Here is a 13,152-nt window from a genome sequence, read left to right on the forward strand (position 1 = left end):
ACATGCATATAAGCACATTAAAGGCTCTGAGAAGCCCGACAATGAAGAAATCTATTTAAATTGTGTCTGTTTAATCCAATATTTCCCTTAATCCCAGAACACTTTGTTTGTTCAGAGTACCTGGTAGCATCTCCTGGGAAATGTCCATGTAGTAGACCAAGCTGAGAAAAAGCAATTTTCTGAAGCCATTAAAGCTTCTGGATAGGAAATAGGAAATTAATGATTCCAGGTAAACTAAGAATGCGATTTGAGCCTCTTCTCCAAGGAAACAAAGTGGAGGGAGTGGACCTCATGGAGTCAGACTAGAGAGAAGAGTTCTTGGTAGGTGGGTAGCTATGAGCAGGCCTTTCAGGAAGAGGTTGGGCTGTGAACATTTCCAAGGCCCCTTGGCCTGTAAGAATCACACAGCAGTGAAAGGCCCCAGCTCTGGCTAGCTTACTAGTGTGCCAAATCTGGAGGTCTTTAGAGAATTGCCTTTCCTTCAGTTGAAATGTTGGCTTGATTGCTCATTCAAAGGACCCAAATAAAATTTATTTATCACAAAAAGCATTTCCTTTTCTTATTAATTAGGAGTTCAGCCTCACATTATTGAAACTCCTTTGATAAATGTTATCAAGCATCAGTTTTGCATTTCTCTGCATACTGTGAGTGACTCTGGAACAAAGCCCATCCTTTGAGCTCATGGTGTAATATGAACTCCATTCATCTGAAGGGTCTTGTCTAAACTAGCTGTTTCATGTGGGTCTGTTTTCTTTCATGTTTCCCATAGTTCTGATCAAAACGAGGGTTTTCATATTTTTGTTTCTCCTTATTTATTTGTATAATTCTCTCTTTTCTCCTGGAAATGGGTTCTGAGAGATTTCTGTAGCCTATTGTCTTAATCAGCTACCACACTTTGTAGAACAAAGATAGTTTTACATAAGAAATTGCAATAGAATGTACTTGATGTGTATGCATTTATATATGTTTCTGTGTTTATAATTTTTTAGCTTTTATATGTTTCTAGAAGGAGGAAGGGAGGCAGGGTTAGAAGACAGTGATGGGAGGAGGTATAAATCTTTGTCATTTCCTGCCAAGTGAAAAATGTTGTGATGAAGTGCTTTTGGTCCAAAGAAGGAAGGCTCAGGAAGCAGCTAAAGTAGTAGCTTCATGCAGAGTTGGGAAAGGATCAGAAGCTTTAAAAGCAGTGCCCAACCAAAGGCCAAGTTCAGTTCACACTGGATGGGAGTGGGGGGAGAGATACCTGAGTGAGAATAGAAGGGTAGAGTTTACCTGGCTGCTTTTTCTCTCCACCTTTTGAGGATCTTGACCCTTTGATTTAAGCCCTTAACCCCACCCTAGTATAAAATAGTCAATTTCACTCCAAGCCTTCTCTTGAATGAAGAACAGCCATAACTTTGATTCATGGCCCGTCCTTCGAAAGTCTACACTGGTGGGCTGAATGCTAACACTGTATTCTCTGAAACCTCTTAGCCTGGAATAATATACTGGGATGGAGGAGGGAGTCACAGAAGAAAAATAACAGTAAATATAGTACATCTGAACAGTGGACTTCATTAAAACAGAAATACTTCTCCCCTTGCCTCCCACATGTGTTCAGTTTAAATGCATGAAAGAAACTGAAACTTTGAGTGTGTCTTGAAGTTAGATTTGAGGGCCATAAAACTAGATTATATGAAATTAGATCAGGTGTTGAAAGGCAGTGAGAGGCCATCCCCTGAACTTTCCAGTGGAATTTACCTGTCCACTGGGCAGAGAAGAGCCTATCCATTTTCTAAAGGTTTCCAGTTCAAGCTGGTTTTTAGTTACCTTTATGGTTTTAAGTTTCCATAGAAAGTTGATTAACCCCTGTGTGCCTCAGCTTCCTACTCTGTAAAATGGAGATAATTCATCTACATCCCAAGCTTGTTTGGAGATATGAGATAACTAATGTAGAGCATGGCTGCGTGCATAGTATAGAATCAGCTAAGTATGCGCCCTCCTGATTTGCAGAAGAAAAAAAAAAAGCCCTCAGATTTCACCTTCAAATCCTGGATTTGGAGGAGCCAGCCTCTTGGGGAATTCACTTTTTTTTCAGAATCCCTCAAACACAAAGAGGTGGCTCTGGGACATGACAGATGCTGATGGTGTGGGTGTCTTTAAAAGATGGGGGCACTTTTCTAGAAAGCCTGTACATTGATTCAGTCTCTCTCACTGACTTGCTCACTTTCTACAGTTCAGGAGGGGACAGCTCCCTGGAGAATGTGACCACCTTACCAAGTAAGTAACAACCAGTGTCTTGAGTCTGTCCACTGGGTCCCTCTGATGCCCAGGCTTCCTGAAAGTGCCTCTCAGCTAAGAAAGAGAGAAATGACATCTTCCTTATGGACTGCCATTGAAATGAGAGGAGAGACCTGTGGACAGGCCATTGAAGGGGCTGGAAAAAACTAGGTTAAAACCCTGGCCCTTCTATATGCTGGCCAGGTGACCTGGGCCAAGTTACCAAACACCCTGAGCCTCAGATCTCTTCACCCAGCCCAAAGGATATGAAGATAGATGAGCCAGAGAGTATGGCTGCACTGCAAAATATAAAGAAAGAAAAGAAAAGCTGAGAGGCTCTTGCTGCCCTGGCTCAGCCTGTCATCAAGTCATCTGAGGCCTCAACTTCTTTCTGGGGCATACTCCACTTCCCATCCTAAAAGCTCTCTGTGTCCCGTGTACCCTCTTCTCTTCCAGATATCCTTCGGAAGTTTAATGGGAATCTCACAGGCTATGCGGTGGGCACAGGAGATGCCAATGAGACAAATGCATTCCTCAATCAAGCTGTTCCTGGAGCTAAGGCTGAGTAGGCATTTTTGGGGTGAGGGAGCTGCTGGGTAGGGAGTGGGAGGCACATCATTCCCTTCAAGGCTGTAATTCTGACCTGTGTATACACAGGGGGCCTTTATTTACAGCAATGATTGGAGAGTCTCTTGGCCATTCTCTTCGCTGGCTGCCTCTGGGACTGCAGGGAGGCTGGATGGCTGGATCTTGGACAGAGACCATGATCCTAGAGCCTGAACTTGGTCTTGCTTTCCTGGGAAGCATGTTCTAATCTTCCAGCTACCTGACCCACCATATCCAATTTTTAAAACTTACCATGGCATAATGGTATTCTTTCCAGTGCCTCATAAGTGGCAGTTCCCCTCATGGATCAGGGAGTGTCAACCAAATGGATAGGCAATACAGAGTCTCCATGTTAGAGGCTGCTTAGAGGAGCTGCTTAGAGGAGTGGCAAGTCATGTCCTGTCCTTAGGCCCATTGTGGGGCTGCAGGAAATGCAGTTGAGAAGCTAGAGGCATCTGGCGCCAACCACTCAGCCCCCCAGGCTGACCTCCAAGGAGACCCCTCCTCCCACACCCCATTCCTAGAGGCTTCAGCCACCTAGGTCTCCTCACTCCTGGCCCAGCCTGGGAAGACCCTTCTTGGTGATAGAAACAGCCAAAATGGTGGTACACATGGACCCACCGCCAGGTGCCCGGAGACCTCTGGTCTGTGGCTCCATCTCACACTAAAACAGGGGCCAAAACTAGTGAGGAGCTGAGGGTGCCTGAGAGCTAGTCTTTCCGTGAATTACAAACCCAGGTATGTGTAGGGTGTAAGTTTACTACCCCACCTCTTTCTATGCGTGTGCACTCAGTCACTTCAGTCATGTCCTCTGACTCTTTGCAACCCTATGGACTGTAGCCTGCCAGGCTCCCTGTCCATGGGGTTCTTCAGGCAAGAATACTGGAGTGGGTTGCTATGACCTCTTTCTAAGAGAAGCATTTAACTAAGTTGTGCCATTACCAAAAATGACACAACTAACACATACCTAAGAAAAATCACAGCCACTGGTGGGGGGAGGAGGGGAAGAAGCAGCTGTGTCAATATGAGACTTTTAACTATTGTGCTTGAGCATCAAATGCTCAGCTTCCTGGCAGCCAAGGTAAAAGAGGAAGCATGGAACAACTTTCCTAGATCTAATTTCAGAGTCTATACCAGTCCTTTAAAGGAGATGAACAGTTTCCTGCATGGAATCATTAAAGACACTTTGCACGTGGAGTCCTAGAAAGGAAACCATGCGTAACAAATATAATTGGCAGTACCCTTGACTGTAGAGGCCTGGGACAAACACACAGCTATAGTTTTGTGAAGGGTTATTTGTTGTAATAACTTCTCCAGAAGAGGCAAGTAGCTTCTTGTCCCTGAGCCTCAGGGTCTCTGCCAGTTCATGTTGACGGTGGGGGGTCAGGGGTGGGGTGAATGCCATGGAAGCCTCCAATTCAGGCCTTTTAGGATGAAAGATTTAGGGGCTCTTCCTCAATGGGACTGATTTCCTCTCCTCCTCAGGGAACTTGTAAGCCAAGTCCAGACTCTGATACAGAAGATGAAATCCGACCATGTAAGTCAGATTTATGATTATCTTTAAATACTAGCTTGCTAGCCCAGTAAAATCCCCAAATGGAATTGTTGGCCATGAAAACAGTGAGCCCTTGGTCCCTAGAGGCATTCAAGTGGCAGAGGGCAGCCTCTGTCGAAGGCTGCCTGGAGGAGATTACGTCAACCAGAGAGAGGTTTGTCGCTGATCACAGTGACCCTGAAAGTCCTTCCTGATGCTAAGAATCTGTGGTCTATAAATAAATCTTTGAAGTGCTGTCAGCTCTGAGGTTCTGATCCTGTTATTTCAAAAGGGCAAGGAAGTTTTAGAGGTTTGAATGGATTTCCTAGAGCTGTGTTGTTTTTTGGTTTGTTGGAAATCATCAAGCGTTTTCCTGCCTCTGTACAGAGAGTAAATTTCCATGAGGACTGGAAGGTCATCACGGTGCTGATTGGAGGCAGTGATTTATGTGACTACTGCACGGACTCGGTAATGGGGGCGGGTCAGGCCTACTCATTGCTCTTGACTTTGACCTGTGGGCCCTAGAGATCCTCTTTGAGAACAGTCCCTAGAATTAACCTCAGGATTGTCCAAGGATACCTGTGTGTGTGTGTGCATGCACACACAATTCACACACATGCACATGTACACACACACACTTCTTTCCCTGGCCCCTCAAATTTCTGGCCCCACCTCCCTGTCCCATATAGTGTGAGTCAGCAAGTGGCACATATACAGGGCTTCTGGTCCCCTCTCTTACAATTCCTGAAAGAAAGAGAAGAAACAGTAAACCCCAAGCAGTTAGAAGTGGGACTTGACACGTCCTACTCCTGAAGTAAAGCTTCAGCTGAAGGTTGCAGTCTTCTGTCTGTCCCAGCGAGTACCCAGCTGTTCATCTCAGATTCTGACATCATGAGCTGGTCACAGTTGGAGGCCAAGGGAGAACGAATCCTTGGGGCTGGAGCTGGGGGCCTGGGGGAGAACCCAGTTTTGCCTGCTGCCCTGTCTCCCTAACCAGCTTCTCTTCTCTCTCCTGTCTCTTCCAGAATCTTTATTCTGCAGACAACTTTTTTGACCATCTCCGCAATGCCTTGGACATCCTACATAGAGAGGTGGGTGCGGGCTCCCACAAACTTGACACTGCTCAAGCATGGTGGGGAGAAGAGAGTAAAACACCCCCTTCCCAAGGAGCTAGACAAGGACATGGGCTCCTGCCCTTTCTATAGTTTGGGGGTACCCCCAAGGAAGCCTCATGCTATTTGGGACCAGTTCCAAGGGTCTCAGGCTTGAAGGGCAAAGCAGTGTGTGCACTAAGCATCCCCTCACCAGTACTGGGAACGTTCTCTGGTGGTGGCAGCTGGGTGGTTCACAGGCTGGGCACTGCACCCTGAGTGGCAGGAGTGTCTACAGCAGGCCCCTTTCTGGTCCTGCACTCAACATGTTCTCTCCCTATCCCCTGGCATGGACAAGACTTTCTGGCTGCCTGGGAGAGGCGCTCAGAGAGCCAGATGCTTCTCTGGGTTTGCCACAACCCTGAGCCTGCTCAGCAGAGTTAGTCCAGGCCAGGCTAGAGGGAGCCCATTAAGGGCTTATGTCCTGGCAAACGGGGCTACCTCACCAAATTGAAAGCTAACTGATAGCTGAACAGAGCTAAGTCATATTTGACTCTTTTGCAACCCGTGGACTATAGCCCGCCAGGCTCCTCTGTCCATGGGATTTCCCAGGCAAGAATGCTAGAGAGGGTTGCTATTTCCTTCTCCAGGGGATCTTCCCAACCCAGGAATCAAACCCAGGTCTCCTACATTGAAGGCAGATTCATTATGAGCTGAACCCTCAGCATTTAGACCCAAGACTGCCATGTTGGCCCACTCTAGGAGGCCCATTCACACTGCTGCCCATGTGGGTGGCACATACTGCAGGGCTCTAGGTGCTCACCTTGTGCTGACACCTCCCAGAACCCCACTCAGGGACCCCGGAGCCTGGTCCCACTTCTCAGGGTCCTAAGGCAGCTGGTGAAAGAAGCTTCCCAGGCCCTCTCTCATCCAGAGCCTCGCACATAGGTACCCCGGGCGCTGGTCAACCTTGTGGACTTCATGAGTCCCAGTATCATGAGGCAGGTGTTCCTGGGGAACCCCGACAAGTGTCCTGTGCATCAGGCCAGGTAGGCGGGTGCTTGCTGATCTGGTTCACATGGTGGGAACTCCTCCGGGTCTCTGGGACTTGATCTGTCCGTGTGCATCTATAAAGGGGTCTGTGCCAGGACCACCTCCTTCTGGGAGTTCGAAGTCAGGGCTCCCACTTCCCTGACCTCAGGGTACCACTGAACCTCTATGATAGGGGAAGTTGCTGGGCAGAGGTCAGGGCTGGGCCACACGCTAGTGTTTGAGAGACAGTGCAGCCCAGCCTGTGAGAAGGAGTGACATACAGATGTGTCCACACACGGTGAAACCATAACAAAAGCAGAGCTCACTTACCTTCGCGGGGAAGAAGTGACCTGGGGAGCGACACGCAGAGCTTCCAGTTGGGAGTGTTTTGTTTCTTAAGTGGAGTGAGAAGGACACAGGTGTGTGTTTTTTGTTCCTCCTGTATTACACATCCATTTATTCACCTAACAAATGCTTTTTAAAGTCTTACTCTGCACCAGGTTCTGTTTTGAGTAGAGAGATCTTTTTTAACATCCGGTAGATTTTATGAGTGTGAAATAATTCATCATAAAACAAAAAGGAACACAGCAGGACACTAGTGTGAATTCCAGAGGTGTCTGGGGACCTGAGCAACAGAGGCTCGCCAAAGCATGCGTTTGTACTTATTTTTAAACACTAAACATGGGCTTCTCATTGCCTCAATGCATTTGTTCAGTGTAATTTGTTGAAGGCCCAGGGCCCGTGGTCCAACACTTAGTACTTTGTTAACGTGAGAGGGTGCCCATCCATATATCCTCCCCTTGTGCCTCCCTGGGTCAGGCTTGAAACCTGCCCCTGAGCATGTGTAGCAGAGCCTCCTGCGAGCCACTCCCCCACCTCCACCCTGACCGCAGCTTTGGCTCTGGGTCCTTCTGTCTCCCCTCTTTTTGCAGCATTTTGTGCAATTGTGTTCTGACCCCGCGGGAGAGCTCCCAAGAGCTGGCCAAGTTGGAGTCCATCACCCGAGCCTACCAGGTAAGACCAAGAAGGTCTCTCCTCCGCCTCAATCAGCACACCAGCCCAGAGTCCCCCTGGGGAGGCTCATGGGAACGGAAGAGCTATTCAGAGTTTGAGAGGCAACATCACCATCCAGGCAACTTCCTGGCTTAGGTAGCTCAGGCACCCAAGGCAGATTCACAAAGGAACCTAGGTGACAAAGTCCTCATGGCTGAGCTGTCTTGCTGGCTCAGCCCCAACCCTTGGCCTGACAAGGGGAATAGCCCTGGTTGTCCCATGGGACTGCCTTTCCCTCCCCTGTCCCCCAGATGCCCAGCTGCCCCCGCAACCCCCCACCACTCCAACAGGCAGGCCACGAGCCAATGAGGGTGTTGCAGGTCCCAAGCCTAGCGGCCCTCTGGAGACCTCTCCTAGATTGCTGTTCCTTTTGGGACTTCCTGCTGGCCCTTCAGAACTTGCAGTCCACTTATAACCAGGACCAAAAGGAGGCACAACCCATTTCCAGTTCTCTGGGAAGAGATTTGTCATCAAGTATGTTTGTGTTCTCAAGAGAAGAACTGAGTTAGCACACCTGTTGAGGGAGATGGGCACAAAGTCACTGCCCATCACCCCCAGCCTTGCGCTAACGGGTACCTGGAGCTCCCAGGCCTGTGCTGAAGATGCCCACGGGTGTGTCCCCAGAGCAGCATGCGTGAGCTGGTGGAGTCCGGTCGGTACGAGACGCGGGAGGACTTCTCTGTGGTTCTGCAGCCCTTCTTCTACAACATCCGGCTCCCTGTCCTGGCGGTAGGCTCCCTGCCCTCCCTGACAGGGCTCCCACAAGGAGGAGGAAATTTAAAGTGGAAACGCCAAGTGCTTCCACAGACTGGGAACAAATGGGGCGGACCCAGGCAGCTCTCTAGCTGCTGCTCTGGTGGCTGCAGCCTCCTTGAACATCAGAACTGTATTCAAGAGGCAGCCCAATGTTTGATGTTCTCATGACTGCTCTTTGCAGCCTCCATTTTACTAAGTACCTACTACATGCCAGGCACTGTGCATACCATAGGTAAAATCTTCACAATTACCTTCTGAGGTGAGCTTTATCATCCCCGTGTAAGAGAGGCTCAGAGACATGAAGAATCCTTCCTAAAAGCATGCAAGAAATAAGGGACAGAGGTGAATTTTGAACACGTCCGACTCCAGACTGTTCACTTTCGGCCCCATCCCCAGCACTGTGGCTGTTGTTTCTCTCCCTGGCTCTGCTCTCCACCTGACTCTTCCATTCTGAGCAGAAGGGCTCTGTGAATGGGCCAGGGTGGACACTTGGGTCTGTCCACCTGGGCCTCCATCCCAAGGGCCTGGCCTACCAGAAGAAGCTTTAAGCACCGAGACTTTGCCCAGGCCTGAAGCCCTATTCTCCCCATCAAGCTCACTGGGACCAACTGGTCAAGAGTTGGGAAATAGCTGTTCCCAGCTGGCTGGCTAAGACTTCCTCAGGGACTAGGATCTTATTCCCTCATCCATGGCATGGGTTGCATAAATGCGCCTAAAAATATATATAGCACTTTTTAAATTAAATAATGGGAATTGTGAGATCCAGAAAGCAGGTTGGGGGCTTGGGGTCACTCAAAGTTGTTGATCTGTGGGACTACTCTGAGCCCTCTCTCGAGGTGAGCAGGCCCTTAGGAAGCCGCAGGCTGGGAGCGCCCCCCAGGGATGTGGGTTGTTGAGAAGTCCACTCCAGAGGGCAGGCCTGCCAGTGAGCCCCACTCTCCACCCTCGGCACCAACAGGATCTTAAGGATGTCTATTTCTCTCCTTCAGGATGGGCGCCCAGATGTGTCTTTCTTCGCCCCAGACTGCCTCAACCCAAGTCAGAAATTCCACTCCCAGCTCTCCAGGGCCCTTTGGGTCAACATGGTAAGATGAGTGGGGTTTCCTGATTCTCTGGGGTTCTAGTCTAGAGCAAAGCACCAGCCCCTCCAGAATGGAGCTTGTTCTTGGCCTCCCTTTGCAAGCCAAGTGTGGAGGAGAGCGACTGGCGCCTCTGTAGAAATCGATGTAGAATGAAAAATACAGAGTCCTTAAGATTCCTGGATCAACCACATCCTCTCTGACAGGCTTTGAACTGATGCAGGACTCTTTACATGAATACAAGGCAGAACCCTCATGTTTATTCAGTATTTTCTATGTGCCAACAACTCTGCTAGGCAGTTTAAGCCATGTTTATCTCATTTAAGCTTCTCAACAGCCCTGCAAGACTTATAAGTTTACAAGGAAGCTGAATCCTACAGAAGCTGAGAGACTTGCCCAGTATCCCACAGCTGGTGACGGCAGAGCCAGGAGGAGAAGCCAGCCTCCCTGAAATCAAGTTCTGAGCGTTCCCCCACTGCAGGATGCCCTGCCAGGGAATGTTCACTTCAGCGGAGACAAATTAATACACTCACAGCTCTCTTTTTCTCCCCCATCAGCTTGAACCACTGGGAAGGAAAACAGATACCCTGGATCTGACAGCATACATACCCCTCTCCTGCCCTGCTCAGGTAATGCTGCTCTCCAGAAACCCAGAGCTCAGGCCCTGCCCATCTCCCTTTACACCGCCCCCAACCCCTGACCCCCGACACCAGCACTTCTCTGTCACCCATCTTGCCCCTTGCCTGGGAGCAGATGGATTCAGAGGATGGAGGGGAGTAGAGGAGAATGGAGAGGGGAGAAGAGGGTGCAGAAGCACCTCTGTCTTTGGGAGAAGCAGGTGGGAGAGGAGGCCTGAGCCCAGCAGAGGGAGAGGAGCAGGGTAACAATGTGGATTCTTCAGGAGGGGAATTAAGCCAGAGGTAGCCAGACCGAGCATTTCAGCAGAGACACGTGGGGCCAGTGGGAAGGTCCACCTGCAGGTTGGTGGCCTAGTATGAAGCCAGCTGAGCTCAGAAGTTGCAGTTAGTCTCGTGGAATCTGGATCGGGAGTATCTGGCAGGAAATTGGTCAAAGAGGAAAGCCCTAGAGCCACCTGGGGAAGGGACAGGCAGGACCGGCTTTGAGATAGTTGGAGTGAGGCTGGCCTGGGCTCATTTTAAGGAGGAAGATGTAAGTGGTTGTTAGACCTGATTTCAGGCCTAGGAATGGGGCAGGTACACATGCCATTTGCCTTCAGCTCCCTCTTCAAGCCTCTGTCTTAAGGCTTTTTAACCAAATAAGGTTGAGGCCAGAGAGCCCTCAACAGCAATGAAAGAAAGACAGCCTGACCCAGTCTGGGAGGCCGGGTTTCCCACCTGGGTCTGACTACGTCACCTTCTCCCAGCCTCCCGACTGAACAGAGAGAGGACCTACATCTCCCCCTTGTGTCTGCCAGGGGTCTAGAGGCAGTGGGCACCCTTGCCTGTCTGCTGCCTTCCCCACACCAGTCTCGGACCCAGGCTCAGCCTTGGGTACCATTAGCCTCACCAGGCGGGAGGGTTGAAGGGATGCAGAAGTAGAGGCGGTGATAGTAGAGGGCTCAGATGCTGGGTCCAGGGCTCAGGGCAAAGATGACCGTGAAATGATGTAACAATCAGTGTAGCGTAGATGCCTCTGGTCCAGATGGTCAGATGCAGGCTGAAGGGGTGGGGCAGAGGCCTAAGGGCCCTTCTGTATCACGTGTAAACGCTTAAATTGCTAGATCCTGAGCTTGTCCAGAGCATTCTAGGGGTAGGGCCAGGCAACCTGGGTAGTAGAGGCATTTGGGGACTCAGAGTGGTGGCTATAAACCATATGGGGGGGTGATGTTTCAATATTTTAACAACCATATGGCCGTACTGAACATCAGCCATGGGAAACCCTCTCCAATCTGCCAATTCTCCTTCTATTTAATAGTGAAAGTAATAACAACCTAGTCCAGGGAGCCATCCTTTGCTCTCTTTCTTTCTCACAAATATCTACTATATACCAGGTTGAAGCCTAGGCTCTGGGTCGGGTAGAGCTCTGTCACCACTGGCCTCAAGGCCGCAGACGAGGCAAGGAGCCCCAAAAGGCTACTGCCTCAGCCAGAATCTCAGGCCACTCCTGAGGTGGGCTCCGCTCCTCCTCCTGGACCAGCCTGACTGAGCTGTCGGTGAGCAGAGGAGAGCAAATCCAGCCTCCTGGAACCGTAGAAGCCCCGCCTGGGAGAAGCGGTTGCCAGGCAACCCCGGAGCCCATTCCAAAAGATCCATCTGTTGGCCGGCCCAACTTCAAGGCACCAGGCACTGTGGAATCCTGCACTCCTCAGGTCCCATCTGCTCCCTGCAGTGTGCCATGGAGCTATATAAAAGTCCACCAGCATCTCAGTGTGAGCTGACAGGGGCCAGGCAGCACATATTTTAATCCTAGCTGAGTCTAAACATAGAGGCAACAGGCAGGACCCAGCGGGGAGGAGGGGCTGAGACAGATGCAAGCACCGGGGAGCTTCTTTCTCAACTTCCTGCCTGCTCCTCCCCCAGCTCCAGTCTAGGGCAAGTGCATTCTGCCCAGCCAGGTCCGGCGCTTAACTGCGCTCTGTGGATTTCTGTTAGACTTTCAGGTTGGACATGTGATTTTACGGGCAACTTTAGCTTACTTGCTCTGTGAACCGTGACTGTGGTCCCCTTGCTGCCCCTCATCACCTCTCTGCCCACTCCTTCCCTAACCCAGGGCAGCTGCCTGTGGCCCCTCCTCAGGCTTTGAAGAAATGGGCTCAAAGACGGGCAGAGTCCTTTTTCAGCTCTTATTTTTCTTGCCCTTGAAAAGCATTTGTCAGAGTTAACCACCTCCTCCATGAATTTATTCCTCCCTGCATTCGTGGATGGAAAACCACCTTGACTGCTCTGCTTTTCTACTTTCTGCCCTGTCCCATCTCCTTTAATGACCCCCTCTTCCCTTCTTCCAGCCTCAAAAATGTGGACATTCTCCAACTCAGCCCTCTTTTCTCTTTCTCTACACAATCCTCACTCTGAGATTTGTCCATTTCCAGGGTTTCCTGTTAAATTTCCTTGCCTAGGATCTCCCAACCTACATCTTCATTTCTTATTTTTTTCTCCAAACTTGAGCTATATTTCTAACCCTTCAGAGGTCTTTCTCCCTTGGTTATAAAGTTTACCCAGAAGACAGATTAAATATTTGGTCAGGGTACCAACAAAATAGAAAGACATAGTGAGACAAACAGAAATAATTTCAAGTGATATTTCATCATTCAGTCTTTCCTCATGAGAAAAACTGAACTTTGTTGGATTCTCTTATACTTTATTGTTTAGTGATATTTCTATTTTAGCATTACATATGCAGGGCTATTCTCTTTTGAATGCTTTGGACTTCCAGATCTCCCAAATCTGCCCTGAACCCATCATCTCAAACTCAACATTCATTTAGAAAATAATTTTTGAGTAAGAATGTCAAAATAGGACCAAAATCAATGTCTTCCCAAACTCCCTAATCCTGAAGACTTCCTCTGTCTGTCCATATTGTCGTGGTGGTCACAGTTCTGCAGGTGTGAAACGTCAGGCCCCTCACCTGATAGAATCCTTCCTAGGCCTTCCTCTTCCCACTTCCACCAGCCCAGTTCAGGCCCTTGTCACTGTGGGTGTTAAAATTCTTACCTACTTCTTTCCGTCATAAAGCAACAGAGAATTTTATAACTTTAGAATCTCAGTGGGGAGGGCTTTGGAGC

The 13,152-nt window shown here is 49.4% G+C and overlaps 1 protein-coding gene across 3 annotated transcripts in view; it reads left to right on the top strand.

The window, feature by feature from the left end:
* The window catches only part of PLB1 (phospholipase B1), a 132,681-nt gene that overhangs the window by 90,156 nt on the left and 29,373 nt on the right, over window positions 1-13,152 (top strand). For all 3 annotated transcript variants that reach the window (XM_086326125.1, XM_086326126.1, XM_086326127.1), the window contains 10 exons: window positions 2,216-2,259; window positions 2,716-2,824; window positions 4,351-4,402; window positions 4,787-4,867; window positions 5,425-5,490; window positions 6,439-6,539; window positions 7,455-7,536; window positions 8,200-8,304; window positions 9,321-9,416; window positions 9,968-10,039. In XM_086326125.1, coding sequence (XP_086182251.1) covers window positions 2,216-2,259; window positions 2,716-2,824; window positions 4,351-4,402; window positions 4,787-4,867; window positions 5,425-5,490; window positions 6,439-6,539; window positions 7,455-7,536; window positions 8,200-8,304; window positions 9,321-9,416; window positions 9,968-10,039 — 808 coding nt within the window. The remainder of the gene's footprint in view (window positions 1-2,215; window positions 2,260-2,715; window positions 2,825-4,350; window positions 4,403-4,786; window positions 4,868-5,424; window positions 5,491-6,438; window positions 6,540-7,454; window positions 7,537-8,199; window positions 8,305-9,320; window positions 9,417-9,967; window positions 10,040-13,152) is intronic.

Source organism: Bos grunniens, chromosome 11 (genome assembly GCF_055505025.1).
Source record: "Bos grunniens cultivar Pamir isolate PY7600 chromosome 11, Bosgru_T2T1.0, whole genome shotgun sequence".
NCBI lineage: Eukaryota > Metazoa > Chordata > Mammalia > Artiodactyla > Bovidae > Bos > Bos grunniens.